Source organism: Rutilus rutilus (genome assembly GCF_951802725.1).
Source record: "Rutilus rutilus genome assembly, chromosome: 1".
Lineage (NCBI taxonomy): Eukaryota > Metazoa > Chordata > Actinopteri > Cypriniformes > Leuciscidae > Rutilus > Rutilus rutilus.
In genome coordinates this window covers 8,554,654-8,577,101 of record NC_140209.1, presented here as the reverse complement: position 1 = coordinate 8,577,101, position 22,448 = coordinate 8,554,654, and the positions used below count along the sequence as shown (strand labels likewise).

The 22,448-nt window shown below is 36.9% G+C and overlaps 2 protein-coding genes across 9 annotated transcripts in view; one reads left to right on the top strand and one right to left on the bottom strand.

Annotated features, from left to right (window-relative positions):
• Positions 1-5,711: 5,711 nt before the first annotated feature.
• LOC311282896 (cholinesterase-like) lies at positions 5,712-13,537 on the bottom strand. 4 transcript variants are annotated; one of them, XR_014625991.1, is made up of 4 exons: positions 13,469-13,537; positions 9,914-11,456; positions 8,123-8,279; positions 5,712-6,105 (listed from the first exon to the last, which is right to left on the bottom strand). XR_014625991.1 is itself a non-coding variant. In XM_084396989.1 (4 exons), the coding sequence occupies exons 2-4, from the start codon at positions 11,441-11,443 to the stop codon at positions 6,099-6,101; spliced, it is 1,716 nt and encodes a 571-aa protein (XP_084253115.1). In that variant the 5' UTR covers positions 11,444-11,456; positions 13,469-13,497; the 3' UTR covers positions 5,712-6,098. The 4 variants fall into 4 exon arrangements, 2 of the variants coding, with proteins under 2 accessions (XP_084253115.1, XP_084253114.1); XM_084396989.1 differs by having other exon boundaries at positions 8,123-8,305; positions 9,918-11,456; positions 13,469-13,497; XR_014625992.1 differs by lacking the exon at positions 13,469-13,537 and having other exon boundaries at positions 9,914-11,618.
• A 2,176-nt stretch (positions 13,538-15,713) lies between these two features.
• The window catches only part of LOC311297452 (uncharacterized protein), a 12,737-nt gene continuing 6,002 nt past the window's right edge, over positions 15,714-22,448 (top strand). For 4 of the 5 annotated variants that reach the window (XR_014628811.1, XM_084419717.1, XM_084419718.1 and 1 more), the window contains exons 1-10: positions 15,714-15,877; positions 15,971-16,315; positions 16,390-16,740; positions 17,989-18,093; positions 18,294-18,389; positions 18,531-18,617; positions 19,546-19,848; positions 20,934-21,047; positions 21,470-21,547; positions 21,879-21,959. Coding sequence is in view for 4 of the 5 variants with exons in the window: in XM_084419717.1 (XP_084275843.1) it covers positions 15,829-15,877; positions 15,971-16,315; positions 16,390-16,740; positions 17,989-18,093; positions 18,294-18,389; positions 18,531-18,617; positions 19,546-19,848; positions 20,934-21,047; positions 21,470-21,547; positions 21,879-21,959 (1,609 nt within the window). In the remaining variant the exon portion in view is untranslated. The remainder of the gene's footprint in view (positions 15,878-15,970; positions 16,316-16,389; positions 16,741-17,988; positions 18,094-18,293; positions 18,390-18,530; positions 18,618-19,545; positions 19,849-20,933; positions 21,048-21,469; positions 21,548-21,878; positions 21,960-22,448) is intronic. The other variant, XM_084419719.1, reaches the window with a different exon arrangement.

The window sequence follows — 22,448 nt, the reverse complement described above, 5'->3', positions numbered from 1 at the left end:
CTTTTGTAAAGTCATGCAGTGTGAAACCTCCTGTCGCAGATCCATCATGCAGTGTGAACACACACACCAGCAACTGAATGTAACTCCGGATAGTTGTGCAGTGTGAACACACACACCAGCAACTGAATGCTACCCCAGATAGTCACAGTGACCCGACTACTTTGAAAATGGTGCAGTCTGAACTCGGCATAAGATGAAATGTACTGAAGATAAAAGAAGACATTAAATCTGTGAAGATCTCAGCAGAGGAGGATTAAACAACTCCACAAACAGCATTACCAGCTTCACTTATTACTTACCAGACTGACTTTATTTCTGTCAGACGTCTACAGAAACTCTTGCTGAGAATTAACAGAGGTTTAGATGTTGATGATTTATCGGAAATATTTGGTCACCATTATTGTGATCAGTGTTTCATTTAGTTGGTCAGTTTGACTCTTGGCTTTTTATGTGAGTTTGTGGTCTTTGTAATAGTTTTTTTTTTTTTTTTAAACAAACACATAATTTGTTGTATAGAAAGCCAGAAACAAAAATGATCAGGTGATATGGTTTTATACTTTATCAAACCATTATCATGGTGTGAATTAATGCTGTGTGTGTGTGTGTGTGTGTGTGTGTGTGTGTGTGTGTGTGTGTGTGTGTGTGTGTGTGTGTGTGTGTTCTTGGTATGTATACAGAATAGATGAATATATATTATTCATCTATTCAGTAGTGTAATATTGTAATTGCATCAGTACATGTTTAATGTTAATGCTGGAGAACATGATCATCAGGTTTTACACAAACTTCTGGAGTTCAAGCACTTTGAGTGCTGATGTCATTGCAAGAAAAGTGGGAAAAACCATATGAATTCTGAGATTCATGATGATTTTTCAATTTTATTTTTCAGTCTTATGTGGATAATATAATGTTCACACTGTAAAAAATTTGTAACACTCCCCAATCAAAAATTTCAATTGACCGATAACATCTAAATTTTTCAATTGGCCCAAGTGAAATTCTGTAAATTCTAAAATTAAATGTACAGATTTTCACTTGGGCCAATTGAAAAATTTAGATGTTATCGGTCAATTGAAATTTTTGATTGGGGAGTGTTACAAATTTTTTACAGTGCATTGAAAATGTTGTATTAAATGAGAAAGAATACAAACTTTTTTTATTTTTAATCAAATCAACACAACTTTTAATTTTAAGGTGAGACAATATAGGCAAACAGGTTTTTTTCATGCACCTGTCAATTTTGAGATTTTGCACTTTTTGGTGACTGGTGAAAAGAAAATTTTCAAAATACACTTTTAAGTGTGTTTTTTTTTATAGCACTTTATCTATTTACATCTGTAGATTTCAACTACTGTCCATATTTTGAAAGGCTGTTTTCTCCTACACTGAGCCAGAAATCTCCACTTCAGCAGCTTTACATACACCAAACTTTACAGTTTTATTCATATCTATATTTTGAAGGCTTTTACAGAGGGGTTTGTTCATATGTAATTTATACAACATTTAATAATAATAATAAATAAAAAATGTTTAAAAAAAATCTGGTTATTGATAGTATTTTCTTTATTTAGGGAGTGATAAAAAGAGATCTGCTCCAAAATCTGCTTTGTAAAAACCAAACTGAAAAGGAATTTTGAACTTGACATTATCCAATGTTCAGATTTTTGTTTAAACATTTCGGGAAACTTGTCATTCAAAACATGATTGCAATTTTTTTAATGTAATCAATCAACTGGGGTAGTATGGTGATATCTTTTTTTAGCCTATTCACCTGGTGTCGCCTTAAAGCTGAAACTATGTAATTTCTGTGACACTCTGAAGCTGTTGTATAAGTATTTTCACAAATGCGATAGCATTGTGTAAACAGAATGTGAAAAAGAGAACATGAGCAGTTGCTGGTATCAACATTACCTTGAATATGTGCTGCCGTCAGCAAATGCTGTACATACTGAAAAATGTTTAACACTTTTTATAGATGTGTAAATGCATGAATAAATCATTGAAATTCACGTAATCTAAAGTGTAAACTATTCAACACATGTAAACGTGTTTCATATAATTTACAGCTCTTTTTTATAAATTATGTACAAACTGCATTTTTTTTAATTGAGGGGAGGGGGGAAGGGGAAAAGGAGGAGGAAGCGCAAGAAGGAGACTGTCCTCCTCCAAAAAAACAACCCCATTGGTATTACGCGTATTACGACCTATAGTTACGTTTTACAATGAAGTGCCCTCTAGCAGTCTTATAAACAACGACAGTCTCATACATAGGGTGTGTCATCATCATTATCAAATGACTGTTGTTACCAATAAAAAATGTGGTGAGAGGAAGGAGTGACCCTGACCGTCGTAATGCTGGTGTGTTTTATTAGGGGTCAAGCCCTGAAGGGACATAGAACCCTATTGAAATTGTTCGTTTTCTTATTATTCACAGTGTTAAATTAACTCTCCTGGGAGTTTATTTGGCTCCACACTCAAGAGTGTTAAAGTGTTAATATATGATTGTTAAATGAACATTTAGGCAGTTTTAAAGTTAATGAGATATTTAAGTGATTAATTGAGTGATGATTGACCATTATTGAAGACACCTGATGTTAACAAGCAGAATCACCAAGAAAATAAAATAAAATAAAAATCACCATTATGGTGATCAGTGTTTGTTTTAGTTGGGCTCACGACCCTTGACTTTTTAACATTAGATTTTGTTTGGTTGCTGTAACTGAGTTATAACCGCCAGATGATCAAAGAGAAAAGGTGATCTGATTGTGCTGGTTATGTTTTCCAACATTTATAGTCTAATCTCTGAGTAAGGTTTGCATCAGCCAATGTGCTATTATAGGAACTAAATAGAAACCTTTGCTCATTTAGTATGTGAAATTATACAGAATGTATAAATGACTTATGATTTCATTCGTATTGATATTTAAATATTTTTAAATATTTAAATATATATTCTTTTAACGTGTAATTTTAAATCAACTTGTCAATTCTATTTAAATGTGCAGTGTGTACATTTTAGCGGCATCTAGCGGTGAGATTGCAAATTGCAATAGCGGTGAGATCTTGGATTGTTCGGTTCTTCTTCGACGCTCATTCTGAACTTGCTGTCATAGCAACAGGTCCATAAACTCAAACCTGCTCGGGAGCAGCTTATTTCATGTAAACAGGATTAGACTGCGGCTTTATAAGCGGAGCTGATACGGGAAGTACTTTAACTCAGCGCGATAGTGTACTTTTTGAGAGAGATTATTTTTTTCTCGTGAGAGTGTCATTTACATAATTAATTTGTTGGAAACACATTAAATGTTCGACTCGTCGGAGTCTGGCTTTAACAACAGCACAAACTGTGTGCATTGCCCTGAGATTCTTTGCAAGTCTCAGTTACGGAACAAAAATATGTGGGAATACTGCAAAATATAATGCGATAATTACATAATACTTTTCCATAAATGGGAAACTAGTGCTTATATTTTTTTCAATATACTGAAATATATGCATGACCATAGGCTATGAATATATATTAATACATATAAAATATTTATAAATTAAGAGAAAAATATTACATGTAATATTCAAAAAGTTATTGCACATATACTGTATGTTTCCATATGAATGTAAACATGTAAACATGTCTAATTTGTCAAGTTCTATTTCTCCCCTAATTTCTTTTTTTTTTTTTTTTTTTTTTTTTTTTTTTATACTTTCTGTTGAAGACTCCTATTATATGGAACGGATATCACCCTGTGTCAATTGTGAAAAAAAAAAAAAAAAAAACCTGTGTCAACACATGCCTTATGCAACAAAAATAACAAGGAAAAGTACCAACCAGCCAACCTTTCTGTAGATGTGGACTCCTGCAACTCATATTGCAGTCAGAAATAATCCACAAGTGTAAATCAAGTGAAGTTATTATGCACTTACAAATACTTCTGAGAAGGTTTCTTCACTGTCCTTTGCATTGGAAACAAATGGCCATTACAAAGTGTTGCACTTTCTTCCCTTTTGATGTAAACATTTAGAAAAAGAAGCACGTATGTCAACTTGGTCTAATAGCGAGAGTGAGCGTCACGGCGGGTGACGTCACGACCAGGAAAGGATAAAAGCACATCCGGTCTGTCCGGCATTAGCTTCGAATTAGCCGAAGCAAGTCGATCACAGGGATGCAGGAAGTATGGCAGGGCGACTCAGCGTCTCGTTCCCTTCTCAGGGAACTAGGGTTACAGTCGTAACCTGAGATGTTCCCTTTCGAGGCAGCGTCTAGGTCCAGGCTATAAAACCTCACAAATGTAAGCGGGGAAGACCAGCCCGCTGCATCACACACCTCTTGTAGAGAAACCCCTGAAATTAAGACTTTAGAGGCCACCATACTCCTAGCACTCAAACTTTGGCACTCAAAGTTTATTTTCTTGGCCATAAAGGAGGCAAATCTCACAAAAACATGTCCATGTGAACATGTCCTATTACTGTTGAGGTTATTTTGTCATTGTCATTTGTTTAGTGATGATTCTCATTAGATTGTCATTACTGTGTGTCTGTAAATATATATGTGACCCTGGACCACAAAACCAGTCACATGGGTCAGTTTTTTGAAATTGAGATTTATACACCATCTGAAATCTGAATAAATAAGCTTTCCAATGATATGGTTTGTTAGGATAGGACAATATTTGGCGAAGATACAACTATTTGAACATCTGGAATCTGAGGGTGCAAAAAAATCAAAACATTGAGAAAATCTCCTTTAAAGTTGTTCATATATGTTGGCGATTGTGCTGCATTCACTCACAAAAATAAATGTTTTATATATTTACAGTAGGAAATTAACAAAATATCTTCATGGAACATGATCTTTTTCATGATTTTATTTTGAGTAGTGTTAGAAATTCTTGTATGATAGTCTCAGGATGCAGTATATAACAGAGGATGATTTCTTTGTTCTGTAGGAAGGTACTGGCAACATCTGTTTTTCATTATGTGGAACTCTAGGCTAGGATGGGGAATGGTCTCCTATTCTCTCTATTCTAAAGCAGTATAAGGGTCCTTCTGGATCCAGACATATATGTGGTGATCTAGCCAGAAACTGACCATATATGGACTTGTTATTCAATGTATCATATTCCTATATGATGTAAGCTATACACTATCTTATTGGTTAACTCTGTGATACTCCCCTCATATTCTTACCCAAGTACCTCAATAAGATACAGATTGAGTTACAGAAATAGCATTTCTCAACCACATAAGGCCTTGAGGAGGAATCAGAAAGGCACTGAGTTGTGAAGATTATAGTGTTAGATAAAACTGCATATCAGAATAAAGTCAACAATCACAGAGACTGTCCTGGTGAAAGTATTGAATGACATATTTTTGGCACTGGACAATAGTGAAAATGCTCTTCTGATTTTACTCGACCTCAGCGCGGCCTTCGATATAGTGGATCATGATATATTGACTGACCATCTGGAACACTGGGTTGGTCTTAAGGGAAATGTGCTTGAGTAGATCTTGCTCTGTCAGCACAGGGGAAGGAGGTTCATCCAGATCGCTTCTTCTTTGGGGGGCAGGGGGGACCTCAAGGTTCGATTCTTGCACCAATATTATTCTATCTTTACATGTTGCCTTTAGGATCCATCTTCTATATATGAAATGATCAATGCAGAGCAGAGAAGAACACCAGATCTGGGGACCAAGAATGACACACACACAGAAGTGTAATTCATTCAATAGTCAGCTTTATTGTGCTCGTGCCATAGATTACATAGCAAGTGTAGGGCATAGGCTGAAACCAACAAATAGAATAAAAAGTCAATATAGAAAAGAAAGGAGACCATAGAGAGACAAACAACTCCATTCATGATTATACCATATGCTACGTTGCTTCTTATGGATAATAAACAGCACATCTCTTATGAGTGTGTGACTAAACAGCGTGTAAAAGAAATGATTAGAAAGAAGATGCAAACATATCTATCCTGCAGTATAAAGTACAGTATAAAGCTAAAGTTTTCCGAAGCAGGCAGAGGCATAGTCGTTAGGTTGATTCTTCCAGTCCAGCGTGTAAGAAAGCCAGCGGTAGAACTGAGACTTCCACTTCACCATTACTCACTAAGAGAGAGAGAGAGAGAGAGAGAGAGAGAGAGAGAGAGAGAGAGAGAGAGAGAGAGAGAATATATTATACTGATAATGATAAGTCATTTAGGCCAGACAAACATTCAGGAGTCATGATTTAAGTTTGTGCATGTGTGTGTGTGTGTGTGTGTTTGTTTGTTTGATTGATTATATAGCACCTTACAGGCTACCACCGTAGATCCAGAGTGCTGTACATTGCAATAAAAACAATAAGACAAAAAATAAAAACATCCATGTACTAATGTACTAAAATGCCAAAGAGTACAGATTAGATTTTAAGCGATCCTGAAAAACATAAAGAGTCAAGGACGTTCTTCCAATGGCAGATTATTCCACAATCTAGGACCAGCGACAGAGAAAGCACGATCACCCTTCAATTTAAGACGCGCAAGAGCAATAGTTAGAACAAACTTGTTTGATGATCTTAGTCTTACGCCTGAACTGTAGGGCTTAATAAACTCAGCTGGCGCCATTCCATGAGGTGCTTTAAAAAGATATATCAGAAAATTTGTTAACAACCTTGAGGCATATTTTATATCAGCTGCAGGTGAGCAACACGTGTTTGAGAGGTCCCAACATAAAGTGCACTACAATAATCTAGACAGGGGAAAATATAAGCGTGGACAACTTTCTCCAGGTCGCTGGCTGAGAGAATTGATTTCGATTTGGCTATTGCTCTTAAATAGTAGAGGCAATTACGAACTACCGTCTTTATCTGTCGATCTAATAAGATAGATGAGTCAAAAATAACCCCCAAGTTCTTTCCTTGATCCATGTGATTTGTGCACAATTTGTACATAATTATAAGGTGCATTTTGTCATATATTTACAAAAACTTGTCATGTTGCATTTTGCAAATTCCTCAACCTTGATAATTTATAATAAAAAAAAAATGCTATATGGAAATGCTATAATTCACTTTGCATTAATTACTAATGTTATTTTCACAGAGCATTCAGTGCTACTGAAAATGCTATTAAAATGTTACTATATTCAAGCTCCCTTACTTTCATTCACTAGTGCTATAGTTAAAAGAAATAGTTCAGAATAGAGACTCACTCTGGACACTATTGAGTGTCACCTTGCAAAGACCTCCAAAAAGAAAATTAAAAGCATTTAACCAGTAATGACAGCTGTGACGACAGCCCAAGCTTTACAAGTGTGCCAAAAGCTGTTTAAATATATAATATAACAATATTTATATGTATATACAGTATATATTTGTTTGTGTTTTTAGAGTCTGGAATAGAGGATTTTATATCCTGTACCAGAAATCTTTTCAATAAATTTCAATAATAGAGATCAATATTATAAAGCATGTTTTGAGGAAAATTAGCTTGTTGTCTACGTTACTATGATTTTAAATAGTTGCCATTTGTGTTTCAGCAACATTTAGCTCACAAGTTATTGATCCGGGAAGTTGAAATCTGTGAATATATTGCCAACTTTACAGAACTCCTTGAACCAAGCACTGACTGCTTTTCTTTATATTTGAGTCCAAGTTCAAACACTATGAAAGGCTCCATTGTTAACGTACAAATCTCTGAAACACTGCCAGCGGGACATTAAACAGTAAGAGTTTGTCTGAGCTAACATCAGTTTTTGCGAGGAAACGCAAATATCTTCGCAAGGGAATGCACAAGTTTTGAGAGAGAACACGATTTGATTTTTTTTTCTCCCATCTCAAATTTTTCCAGTGATCCAAAAGCACAGTATTTATTTACAAATACATTTTTGCATTTGGTAGATGCTTTTATTCAAAGCAACTTCCATTGCATTCAAGGTATACACTTTATCAGTGAAGCATGCAATGCCAAGGTCATGGACATGATGGTGGGAACACCTCCAGTCCCGCATTAAGCTGGACACAAGACAGTTTCACTCAAGACACATGTGCTGGCAGAGCTTAAGAGACAAACACAAGTGAGCATGTCGTGATTTTCTCTGTTTATGTGGTGTGTGTGGACGGATGTTCTCATTCGGTGACTCTCACCTGTTACTGCAATACTGTAGTTTTGGCAGGAGACTGTCCCAGAACTTGCACTGCTGGGCTCTAAGCATCCGGAGTGTTTGCGACAGGCCGGTGTTAAGCGTGACGTACTCCTGATGTTCCAGCATGAATGGCGGCCATTCTGCTCCCTCGACACTCCCTGAAACATCCCTGATGTTAGGATCCCTGAAACATCAAGCCAGGAAATCAACCGAAAGGTCAGGTTATGTATGGTACCGAGTACATCAATACATGTCTGAAGCCAAAAAAGAAAGAAAAATAATTCAATGCAATTACTCAATAGCTATGACATTTACGTGCTCTTGTAAATAACGCCTTGCAGTCCTTTACAACCAGAGGCTTTGAATCTTAATGCACAATCCCAGCAAAGCAAAGTCTTCAAAACAAGACATTTAACAAATTGCCTGATACTTTTCATAACCGAATCTGCCCATTTCAGGAAAAGATTAACGTCAGCGTGTCCCATTGTGATCTTGTTTACTCATCATGTTTATTGATATATTGGCATAGTGTCATTCCCCTCCGACGAGAAGAGTATGGAGTGTTAATTGAAAGAAACTAAACTTGATCACAGCCACAATAAAGGCTGTTTTTGCCTCTCCATAATTTATGCCAAACAAATGAGGATGCAAATCAACACTGGCCTGCCAGCAACACCAAGATCTGTTTAGTTTTTACACATCAACTGAAAAAAAGTGTGAGCAGATGAAACCTAGACAGCAACAGAGTGTCGGCCCAGATTCAGCCAACATCAGGTATGGGTGAAAGCCACATGTACCAGATGTGACCCGGATCTTGGCCGACACTATGTTGCTGTCTGGGAAGCTTTTATAGATTAAACTTCTCCAAATCTGCACTGGTTTATACTTTTCTGAGAGATAAATATGAACAATTCCCTAACCGTTTATATTAAATATATACAAATATTTTTTAAATATATAAATTGTATAGAATAAATTGATATAATTGAGAATAAATAAATAGTCAATAAATTCCAAGAAATTGTCTTGTAAACACAAATTTGAGTATGATATTCTCAGTATTAAAAGAATAGTTTTGGTCAAGAATAAAAATTTACAACATTCTTGTTTAAGGCAGAATTCTTGCACTGATTTATCTCCAAACAGTGACAGAGAAAAGATCATGTCAGATGCTTCAAAAGGGACGAATAGAACACCCTGAAGGGTACTCCACATTTTGTACACCACAAGACATATGATGCTACAAGTCACATGAGGGTTTTTATGTTAAACAGAGTAAAGACTAAATGTATGTTGTCATTCACTGACAATGTTCTAAGTAACGTTCAGGCCTAATTGATATAGGCATGCAATAGCCAATGATGTTTGACATTATTGAGGTCAAACTTGGCGTGTTGTGTTGGTACAGTATGAGAGAACAAATGAGATTTGACAGCCGCTACAGTGGCAAGACAGAAAAACAGTTTCCTTTTATCTTCCACACTATCAGAAAATGTGTACTACTGTACAATTGTCACACGGATAGAACCCTTAAAGGGACATTTTTGTACCTTATTTACCTCTAAAAGGTACATACACACATTATGTGCCATATTTTAGGGGTAGGTAAGGCACAAACTCATGACATTGTACCATTAAAAGGAACAATTTTCCCACTTTTTTTTTTCTGACAGTGCATGGAGGAAAGAAAGGCATATGTGTTTTGAGAGTGAGTAAATAAAGACAGATTTAACACTGTGAATTAGGATAGAACACAAGCTCATGCAGTAGATCTTGTGTGTCAGATTTACACTCACCCACTTCGAGCAAAGTTGCTCCAATGCTCCATTATCCTCATGCTCATGGCCTCCTCCTCCTTAGAGAATTCTAAAGTCTGATTCAGAGGAATCCCAAAAACAAATGGGGTCTCATCCCCATGCAGTACACCCATCCATTGAGGCCAGGGGTTGAAGCTGGAGCGATGGTTAAAGAGGAACAACCGGGCACTGCCACCATTCTCAACATACCTACGGGCAAAATCCAGCATGGGGCATGAAAAATAGTGGTCGCCCACCAACCAGCCTAGGGCATCTCTGTTTTTTGTCTGGCTCTGCTCATCTGTCCAATCAGTATACTGGAAAGCAGCCGCCTCTCTGGCCATGTCACTTGAACCAGGAAGGGCCAAGGATACACCTGTGAGGAACTGGTCTCGATTGATAAGACTCTGGTTATAGATGCCAAATCCAGGTGCACCATACACAAGGAAATATGTCCCTTCATCTTTGCTCAATCCCAAAAGAACTTCTGTCTTCAGAAAACGTCCTGACTGGATTAAGACACTAGGCATGTCTACGAGAAATTCTCCATCCACTGTTGGCGGAAAGGGCACACTTATAATCATGGGATCAGAAATGACATCGAATTGAAGGCTGACAATCTTCTCAGGTTCAACTGCTCTTAAGCAAGCCTCCGTTTCATCAACAGATGGTCCAAGTGGGCAGTTCAGAAGCTGAGCCAGAGTCAAAGAATGGTTCCAGGCCTGATCTGGCTTCACGGCCGCCCACACGGCATTGGGACTGCCACTCTGGAGAATTGCGCGGGTGAACAGGCCATGGCTGCCCTGCGAAAGCAAATGGTGTCCCACAGAGCCAGCACCTGCACTCACACCAAACAAGGTTACGGAGGATGGATCGCCCCCAAAAGCAGCAATGTTTTTTGACACCCAGTTTAGAGCCAGGCGCTGGTCAAATAGACCAGCATTACCTTTAATGCTCTCACTTTCAGGTAGAGATAGGAAACCCAATGCTCCTAGCCTATAGTTCATAGACACCACCACTACTTGTTGCGAGTGGCTGAGGACACGGCCATCGTACACATCCAGGGAGGCAGTACCAGTGGAAAAGCCTCCACCATAGATCCACACCATAACTGGGACTAAGGGTTTGGTTCGGTTCTGAGATTCGATTGAGGGAGTCCAGACATTGAGGTACAGACAGTCTTCACTAATTTCGGTGTTGGGATTCCACATCTCAGCTCCAATGAATCCTGGGTACAATGAATCCTTTTCCTGGAAGCAGGAATTGGAGTACTGGGTGGCATCTCGTATCCCATTCCACACTTCAGCGGGCTCTGGTCGTTTGAATCGAAGCAGGTCCAATGGGGGCTTGGCGTAAGGGATCCCAAGGAAGGCCCCCACGTGCCCTGAACCTCTTGGCACAGGAAGCCTCAGTCCTCTGACCTTGCCTTTGTCAGTGGAGATGATCAGTTCATCTTGCCCCGCTGCCGGTTGGAAGAACAAAAAAGCCAGAATCGGCAAAGTAGATCTAAGGTGAATACCCATCATGGTGTCTTCAAGGCTGATAAATACAATCATAAGGAGATCAAAATGAGTTTTAGCCATCAAAACAAGTCATGTTCTGTTTGTGGTTTCAGAGACTCCAGACCATATAAAAAAAAAACCACCACCATGCATAAAGCAGAAGCATTAGTTTGAATTCATGAGTTCTCCAAATCGTATAAGAGCAGATTATAAACAAATTGATAACATGCCTACACTGACCTCCATATTCCAAAAATAACAATAAAAACAATTAAAATAAATAAATGAATGATTTTTACATAAGATTCCAAAGGGACCTAAAACACCAGTCGCACCAAATGCCAGTCACACATTTAAAAAGCACATTTCTAGCACATCTCCCCTGTTGCACACTTATTATAGTGATATTACATGACTACACGAGTAAGGCAGGAGCCAGCGGAGACAGTCAGACAGATATTAATGACAGCTCGGATACAGCTTACTGCAGATGGAGAGTCAAGCTCAGACAATCAGAGCATTTTGATGAGACGCCCAACTTCAACTCAGCTCCAAGTGCAAAAGAAATTTCTAAAAGTAGACACCCTGATTGCTTTTTGTGAAAGTGGGTAAATGCTGCTCGATTAATATGACCTAGTTGAACCAGACAGAGTGACCAAGAAGACTGAGCGTCTACGTTACTGAGAAGAACTACTTTCCCTAAGTAGAAATTGCACCACAGAGCAGCTTCAGGATTGGCACATTGGGACTGTTGTTGATGATGTGAAAAAATTCATTTGTAAAAGTGATTGTTTCCTTAAAACAGTCTCTATGCAGTGGTGATAATCTTTACTTCCGCCAATATATATATATAATCTTGTAGAAAGCAATATGAGTGTCTGAAAAAGTAAATTCTATCTTGACTAGCATGTAAAATGTTGAATACTTAATTGACACAGACTGAGAAACCTCAGAGAAAGCTTGTACTTTTACATTTTCTGAAGCTTAAGTGTTCTGGTTTACTTACTGTCCCAAATCAAAGAAGCCCACTTCCAAGTCTCTAAGGTATTCTGGTCCATAGATGTGCTCATTTATGGGACCAGTGGGATTTTTGCATCTATTTATTGTTGGCCAAGTGAAAATTGAAAGTCTGATAGTTTACTAAAGTAATCACACCTCTCTTCAACAAGCTGCTTGATTTGAGGATCATTCAATAAACCGTGCAGTACATGTTTTCACTACCATTTAAAAGTTGAAGATCGTTAAGTGTTTTTTTAAAGAAGTTACTAAACACATTAAATTGATCAAAAGTCACAGTAAAGACTTTAATATATAGTCATATAAATCAAAAAAAAATGTTGTTCTTTATATTCAAAGAATCCTGAAAAACCTCAAAAACATTAAACAGCACAATGTTTTCAACACTGGTAATCATATACGTGTTTCTGGAGCATCAAATCATCTTATTGATTTCTGAAGGATCATGTGACATTGTAGAGTAATGATGCTGAAAATTCAGCTTTGATCACAGGAATAAATTACAATTAATTAAAATATTGAATATGGAAATCTATTTTCACATTGTCCGGTTTGCTTCTCTTGAGATTTAGATTTTGATCAGACCCATAATTAATGAGAAGAATCATTTACACTTCTTTGTGAACTGGTTAGATTGATTTAAAAGAATCAGTTGATCAAAAGATTGTGTTTGTGAATCAGATATTACTATTATATATACTGTAGCTATTATAGTCACAATCCACATGCAGCTTCTATTGCGCAATTTGCAATTGCAGATGTTGGCTATTTATACAGTCTGAAGAAATAGCCTACATCGCAGTAAAAGTGTTTTCTTAGTGCATTAAACCAAGAAAAAAACTTGATTCACCCATAACCTGTGTGAGACATAAAACATGACACAAAACTTATATTCTGACTAACCAAGACTCTCTCTGTTCTGGAAATAATCCAATATAACTAACATTCCCACAGTGTCCCATGAAACAGAAACTTTGAATAAGTTTGAATAACAGTGAAATAGCAAATAAATGAACATGTAAAAAGTCAAACCTGTGGAAATCTGCGTCCCAAACAGCAAACTGAGTTTTTTCTGCTGGACATTATATAATAAGTGTACTCATGTTACACAAGATGCATGTCAGCCAATCAGAAGGGGTCTGTGTGTTCCGAGGTCAATCCCACAAATCCAATGACTCCAGTGGAGGGAGAAATGACTTCCAACACTTAATCTGTGTGTGTCATCAATGTTCACTGCATGTCTTGTCTTTTTTTTATCTGAGAAAGTCATACACCATTGTCATTTGGACTGTTATTCAAAAAACTTTATGTATCATCCAATGCCGTTTTTATTGAGTCAGAAAGTTAGTGATTCTTAATATTTAAGGAACATTCAAAGAATTTTTTCTGCCAACATTACGAGAACATTAATCAAAAACACTGATAAAAATGATTATGTTGTGGAGTAAATACTTAAAAAAAAAAAATATATATATATATATATATTTATATGAAAAAGTAAATTATATAGTACTTGTAGAAATTAATGTGTAAATATCAACATTATAAAATTAAGTAAAGACTACTCAACTTTTCTGGTACTGGTGTTGTCATCATGCACAGGGGCATACATCATTAATAAGGCTGCTTTTATCAATTTTTCAAAAAAGTATTTACTGTATCACCAGTTTAGGTTGTTATATCTGGAGGTAATTTAGAGATTTTGGGTTAAAAACAACGACAATTAAATAATCAGCTTTAAAGTGTCACATAAGTGTCTAGAACCACACAACCTATACAACCAGATGGACTGTCATCACAAACATCACTGCGCAAAATCAGAAATTCACCATTTGAGGACAAATACAAGCACAGATCTCAGATCAGTAGTTAAACTCACTCTGACGCGGTCATGAGAGGACCTTAAATGAGGAATGCGACCGTTTTTTCTCAGTGTTTACACTTTTTTTCTCAGTGCAAATAATAGCTATTTACACTAAAGAGACTGAAGGGTAACTGTGTTTATGCTGCCACCCACCGTAGCAGATTTAATAAAAAAAAAAAAAAAACTACACAAGGTTCAAACAATCTCATAATGCTGAAAAAAAAGAAAGAAATACATTACATGAGTTTTGACGAAGAGATTGTGATGAACAGCTCGTGTTATAACAGACATTACTTGTAAAGTAACTTTTAAGAAAAGTGTCAGCTGCTATTTTAGCAAAACAAATACCAAATTATTAAAATTGTTTTATTTAAGAAAAAAAAAAAGGGATAAAATGCTACAAATATTCAGCTCTAAGCAGTTAATTATGGATTTTCTAATGTGGGATAGACACTTTGTGTTTGCTGTCTTTATCAGTTTGGCTAAAAAAGAAAAAAAAACTAGCCTATGTTCTAATTACAAATATATAACACAGAAATTGTATACTATTTAAAGGATGTATTACAAATATTTCAGATTTTTGTCAGCAACAATAATAACCTTGCAATGGAAGTCAAATATTAAAATAAATTAAACTTTGGAACATGAAATGTCTTAAAAAACTGTTATTAACTTGTAAGCTTCTATAGGCTACTCTTCACATGGAGTTTAGGACATGTATTTTCAAAAGCATGCATTAAGCAAATTGTAAAGCAAAAAAAAAAAAAAAAAAAAAAAAACCTTCATGACAAAAAATAAGCAGCCCTTGCTACTCCAGTATGCCATTGTCCCTTAGTCCAAAGTTTTGAACCTGATCTTAAAACATAATAATATTGCTGCATTATAAGCCCAACATTTTATCAAAAATACATGTATGGCATTTAACTTTCTTAATGCACATTTTCCTATTTTAGACTGTCCCACATTAGTCAAAACATGCTGTCCCACTTTTGAAACAACCTTTTCTAAAGTGGGACGACAAAGATTGCTTTAAATAGAAAATATTCTTAGCACATTTTAACAATATTATTGCAACATTTGATGTACAAATACATACATCACAAACAATTTAGAACATTGTTTTATTGAACGGATTTAAATTTTAATGTTAAGAGATAACTGCACTGAAGTTTGCGAGAGTCCTGTTTTAGTCAGTGTCCCACATTACACTAATCTACCCCTACCAAGTTTCTATATGTTTGTAAAATATTGACGTCTAAATTTGAAACCTGGATATACAGAAACAACAAGAGGAACTTTGCTGTGTCTGCTAGCTGTTATTGTTCAAGTATATCAACAGAAACCGATAAAGAACCGAAAGTGACGCTTGTCCTTGAATCTGGCGCGCATAATTTAAGAAAGCGAAAGTAAGCTAAAAGCGAAAGCGGAAGTTTAGACGTGGCCTCGTGTGAAAGAGTGCGGACAGAAACTCTTATGGTCATGATACAAATATGATTTTTTTTATAGTTCTTGTTTGTGTTTGTAAATTATGTGCATTATGTTTATTGTTATAGCAATACTCCTGGTATTCGCTGATGGTACGTATGATCACTTTACGTTGATACGTGAAAATAGCTTTCGAGTTTTTCTTTCTCATTTATTAAAGCTATCAGTTTCTCTATTATTTCTAGGCTTCACTGTGCACGGCCCACCAGGTCCTCTGGTTGCTCCTCTGGGATCTTCAGTGGTTCTGCCCTGTTATGTTGATGAACCTTTACTAATGGAGGGTCTGGAGGTGGAATGGAGAAGAACAGACTCAGAGACTCTGGTTCATCTGTTTCTAGATGGTGAGAGTCGAGCAGAGGTTCAGCAGCAGGATTATCAGGATAGAGCTCATTTCTTTACTGAGGAGATTAAACATGGAAACTTCTCCCTCCGTCTGGATGATCTGACAGCTGAAGATGAGGGAAATTACACGTGTAAAGTTCACACTCAGCTGGAGTCTAATGACACTGTGGTTCAAATAAAAGCTGTTGGTGAGCGAGAGACACTTGAATTGTAGTGAAAATTTCAATTTATGTATTTTATGTTTAAACCATTATTCCTTCAGAGAGTCTGCTGGTATCAGGATCGAGTCGCTCCACATCTGCATACGTGGGTGAGGATGTCATTCTGAACTGCTCTGTAGACTCTCGCATCAATCCTGAACACATTGAGGAGGTTTCATGGAAAAGAACAGATGGAGATATTCCGTTTCTGCTCTATCAAAACAATGAAGCTTTACCAGATTCATCAGATGAGCGATACACAGACAGAGTTGAGTTCTTCACTGATGAAATCCCCAAAGGAAACTTCTCTCTCAGACTGAAGAGGGTCAGAACTGAGGATAAAGGGGTTTACATGTGTGAAGTGTTTGCTGGAGTACTTTCAGCCAGTGCAACTGTAGAGCTGGAGCAACTGGGTGAGTCGACAAAACATGGCAAATAAATAATGCAGTCTGTTAACACCAACCTTCTTCAAAGGCGATTGTAAACTATATGGTATTTTGGCTATATTTACACTTGGAGCGAAAAGTATCTACATTTTTGTACACTTGGTCACTTCAGATTTAATTTAACATCTAAATTAGCATGAGATCGCAATGCCATAAAAGTGTCATTACACTGTAAAACCTAACAGTTATATTTACTAAATAAAATAGAGTTCTGTACTCAAATATTACTGAATGTTATGTGGACACAATGACCTAGACAGAACTCAAACTGAATGAGTTATAGAGCATTTCTAGATCCCAGCAAGATAATTGGATTTTCTCTGTCTACTGTAACCTTAATAGTAATCTTTTATAAAACACTTCTGTTATAGCACAAAAGTCAAGACAAAATAAAATCAGGTGTTTATGGTTAAGTATTGATGATGACAATCATCATGTAGTGACCTGATTCACAGATCTCATTCAGTGTCTAATCTCTGATAAAATCAGCAACATCGTGATTCTACAGCATAAATGTTGTGACCATCAGATAATATGAAGGATTTTCCTAACAGTGTGTGCACAAAATATTTTCATCTATAAAGACTCACACAGACATCAAGAATCAGCATATGAATCTCAACAATGGTGACCATTAAAGAAGGATCCATGCTGCAATTGCATTATGGGTACTAGCATAATACAAAACTTATCCGTGGCTCCCAGCATGCATTGCGGCATGAATCAATTTTGAATGGTCACCACTGTTGAGATTCATATGCTGATTCTTGATGTCTGTGTGAGTCAGTTTGATGCCATCGAATTTTTTAAATCTGATTTTCACAACAATGGATTTTACAGGCCTCCTTAAATGTTATGAGTTAGCTTAACTTATTGGATTTGACTTGACTTTGTGTGTGATATTGTGAGCTAGCAGTAACTGCAAGTGCTCTGAGTTCTTTTAAAGTGTGAAATTGCACTGTTTTTACTCAATGTAGTGAAGTTTTATATAAAGTATTTGAATCCAGTGTAAAGTTTAATTGTGCATTAAGAAATATCCTTGTTTTAGTGCACTCGATTAAAATAAGTTCAGAGTACTCATAACTACTGTTTTTTTTTATAAACTCAATTGAATCGAGGTAATCAGTGTCCTCAAATGAAATGTGTTAGCTTAACTTGTTTGGTTTTACAGTGAGTGCAGTTGTAAATGTTATGACGGATGTCTGTGTTTCACAGGTTTCTCTTCTTGGCACATAACTGTGTTGTTTTTCTGTTTCGTTGCTGTATTTGGAGCTGTACTTCTGCTCTGCTGTCTGACCTACTGCAGATCAAAGAACACAGGTGTGTTTGGAAGGAAAACCTTTTTATTTCTTGTGATTAACTGTATTAATCTTGTATTAATATTAATCTGAATTATTATTCATATTAATTGTATTAATCTTGTATTAATAAAACTGTATTAATTAACTGCATTAATCTTGGGATTAACTGTCACAGTGTTTTGCTCATTTAACTGTGATTATTCTGCATCTCCTCTCCAGTCGACAGCAGAACAATCTGGAATCTTCAGCTTTCTCTGGTCTTTTTTCCAAATGTCTGTATGTTCTTCGCCTTCATCCTCTGGGGTCTCACTGAAGGTGAGTTTAGGAGTTTAAATATACAGTATAGCACTTTTTTGTAATTTTGTACAAAATTACAACCATTTTTTTGTGATGGGACTTAAATTGTTTTATTTGATCAATATTGTTTAATACCTGTCAATTAATATTCTGTTCCAGGATTTCTCCATGAGACCGTCACTTGCTCTGCTCTGTATATTCTGAGACCTGTTATGTTGATTTGGGCTTATTTAAAGTATCTCCAAGGTATGTTAGAATTTAAAGTTCTTTATTATTATTATTTTTGTTAAGGGGATCAGTAAATGCAAAAAAAAAAAAAAAACATAGCATGACAATTGTCACAGCAGCCCGGTCTCACCCCAAAACGTCACATACTGACGCGTCTTGACCAAACGGCAATATACGACGAAAAGGATACCCCTAAAACGTCCATATGAGACGAAGACATAAGCGCACCAGCAGCGCCTCTTAGCGGTACCCTAACGCATACCTAAACCTACCCATAACCCGAATAGTCACATACGGACGTTTTAGGGGTACCCTTTTCGTCGTATATTGCCGTTTGGTCAAGACGCGTCAGTATGTGACGTTTGGGGGTGAGACTGTGTTAGTCACAGCCACTCCAGGCTCCACCCTCACACAGTCACAGCGCACTCCCTCGGACGTTTCCTCCGTACCTTTTGTCACGGCCACCAGGACTCTTGGAACCAGTTTCTGGGTTGGGCCGAGTACGCACAGAACTCCCTGCGGCAACCTACCACTGGACTCACTCCCTTCCAGTGCGTGCTTTACCAACCCCCACTATTCTCCTGGTCTGGGGAACCATCGGATGTTCCTGCCGTCAACTACTGGTTCCAAGAGGTCGAGAGGGTCTGGGACTCTGCTCACCACCAGCTGCAACAGGCACTGCGCAGACATAGAATGACAGCCGACCTTCGCCGCTCCGATGCTCCAACGTACCAGCCAGGTCAGAAGGTCTGACTGTCCACCAGGGACATCAGGTTACGTCTGCCTTGCCAAAAGCTGAGTCCCAGGTTCATTGGCCCCTTCAACATCGTGAAGCAGATCAATCCTGTCACTTATCAACTCCAATTACAACCACAATACAAGATTCATCCTACCTTCCACGTCTCCTTGCTGAAGCCTCATCATCCCTCTGTTTCTGTTTCCACAGTGCCTGGCGCAGCGGCGGAACCTCCCCCTCCACTCATCCTAGAAGAGGGTGCCACTTACCAGGTACATGACATCTTGGACTCCCGGCGCCGTGGTGGTCTACTGGAGTACCTCGTGGACTTGGAGGGATACGGCCCCGAGGAACGCTCATGGGTACTCAGAGACGATATACCTGATCCTAACCTGCTCGATCAGTTCCACGCCACCCATCCGGAGAAGCCCGCACCCCAGGGCAGAGGCCCGTGGATCAGGTTTTTCAGAATAACAAGTGAATTGACTGTTTTCACAGTCGTTGTTTATTCAGGTGAGTAAATCCTAATGTTTCACATCAGAGGTCATGCTCATTATTCTGACATTAAAAGTGCTTTATGAAATATTACCTGTTTTGCTTTAACTTCATTAGACTTGGCCAGAATTCATCCATTATCCTCCCTCTGTTTTTCTAAAATCCTGTCATCCAAACCTGAATACTAAAAATTATTAAAATACAGACAGTATCTAGTATCCCAGGAATACTTTCTTTTTTTTGCTGTTTACAAAGACACGTGTGATTTCTCAGAATATCTATTACAGTGAAATCTGTCAGAAAGTAGAAACATTTAAATGTGAAATGTTCGAAATATTGTTCATTACAAAATAATAAAACTACACCTTATTATAGTTTATACTTTACTGCATGTACTGTAGCCTTTTCTAAAATACCCCAAAATACTAAAATGATGTACATTAGGTGACCTTCACTTTCTTTGATACAGATTAAGTCAATATGGCTTAATTTAACCCCTTAAGTGTCCCCCCGCCCCCGCCCCCCAATGTAAATTATAATAAAAAAAAAAATTTAAATATATATTTTCAAAACATGTTGAACTCTAAAACTGCAAGAAAATCAAAGCCAAAATCAGAAACAAATTGTGTTCCAAATTTTAGGTTGATATCTCGAAAAATTATCTTTCAGTAATATTTTTTTTGGGTGCAGTAGCAAACTTTTTCACAATATGACAACCTGACTCCATTTCTGATCATATAAGGGCGCCTCCATTTCCATATGTGGTTTGGAGTAGGTTTCCATATAGCTTATAAGTATGAAAATATTATTGTTGCAAATTGATACATTACTGATCCTCTGTAATGTATTTTGAAAATCAATATGAAAACTAGTGATTGTAAGCTTTCAAATGATATACAGTTTGTCAAGACTAGTTTAGGTTTAGTATCGGATATTACTGTTTTAAATATGTAATGGCTGTGGGCCCACTGGTGGACCGGTGACACTTAAAGTCTGTTTGTTTGACAAACACTGTTCAGTTCAACACATCTTTAGATATGTTCTGTTCTTGCTCAGGACATTATTTAACTTGTGTGATGTTTATTTTCTATCTATTCCTCTAGTTCTTTTTACATATGGCTGGAGAAAGAGTGCACATGACACAAACATCTTACCTCGTGTAGCTTCTGGATTAAGCTTTGCAATTGTTGTGGTGTCGTGTCTCTTCCTGAGTAAAAGTAAGTGTTTCTGCATGATTTTATTTGACACTTACTTTGTTAAAGTGGCAGGCTAAGTATATATAAGCACAGATTCATTAGGTTAATGAGTTTATTAACAATGGTTTTGTTCATTGATGAGACTTTCAGGTGTCAAGCGAATAGAAAAAGTACTTGACATGTGACTGAGCCAAACATTAAACCTTACAGACATTCAGCCTGATCAATCATCAGACTTTAGTGTTCCTCACTGCTGTACGACTGAGATAGCAATGCTCACTGTGGTTGGGAAAGCTTTCACAAACGAAATTAGTGTTTAAACATCACAAAATGAACAACCAATCAGAACAAGAGAGAGAGAGAGAGCAGGTGCAGTACAGTCCAAGTTGGAATCATATAATTCATTCTTCCATTCATGCTTACTTTTCTCTCACTTTTTTTAGCTTTTTTGGTGGGGAATATTATATTGTCTGGGTCTCAATTGTTCCATTTGATCGACTCATTTGGAATTCCCTCTCTAGGTAACACCTGCATACTGATTCCTTCATAATTCATTACAATGCTATGCAGCATGTAGTTTTAAATTCCACCTGTTATTCTGTGTAAAAATCCAGTTGATTATAATTCAGCCAATTTCAGTTCGACATAGAACAGCTTGTAGAAATACATGCTGACATGAATGTGAAAACTGAATTAAGTCATTAAGAGCTCCATAAGAAAACCACTAGACTCTTATTTCAGTAATTTAACATTTATGTTTAAGATCTTCAGAGCAATCCTATGTATTTTAGCTACATGTTATTGACTTTTCTTTTTTAATGGGAAAATAACAGACGTATTCTCTTATTTTAGGATCTTTAATTGTGGAATCTGTTCCACCACTACTGTTGCTCTTCATGCTAGTTTTGCCTTGTCTCCAAGCAGAATTCAAATGTAAGTACATGCTGAAACGCATTCTTATCATTGTTGTATAGATGTGGAAAGAGTAAATCCTATAATAATATTTGATACTGTATGAATAGAAATGCACTGCTTATATAAAAAAAGAAATGCTTAATTTTTTTGCTAAATCATAATTTAAAGTCTGCATGAAACAGGAGTTGCTATTGACAAAAAAAAAAAAAAAAAAAATACAACTTGATGATTAGTGTGTAACTGAATGGAGGCACATCTGATAGTGAGTGGCTTAACTGAATGATTGGCTTTGCATACGTCATAGACGTCAAGTGAATCCTATCATGAGAAGGTGAAGGTATTGTAACGCTTAGTTCCACAGAAGATGAAGACGATCATACAATAACATAAGATTTAATATGATACTTAGAATAAACAGCCAACATATGAAACAGCGTGCTAACACAAACAATACCAGACAACAGGAAGAGTGAACAAGGAGGAACTTGATGATTACTGTTAGTTTCC

What these genes read in the sequence shown, in the direction of transcription:
- LOC311282896 (XM_084396988.1), bottom strand. Translation starts at nt 11,500, where the DNA reads ATGGCTAAAACTCATTTTGATCTCCTTATGATTGTATTTATCAGCCTT. An exon ending in AGCAACTTTGCTCGAAGTGG is followed by an intron (nt 8,306 to 9,917) that starts GTGAGTGTAAAT and finishes TTGATGTTTCAG; the next exon opens with GGATCCTAACATCAGGGATG.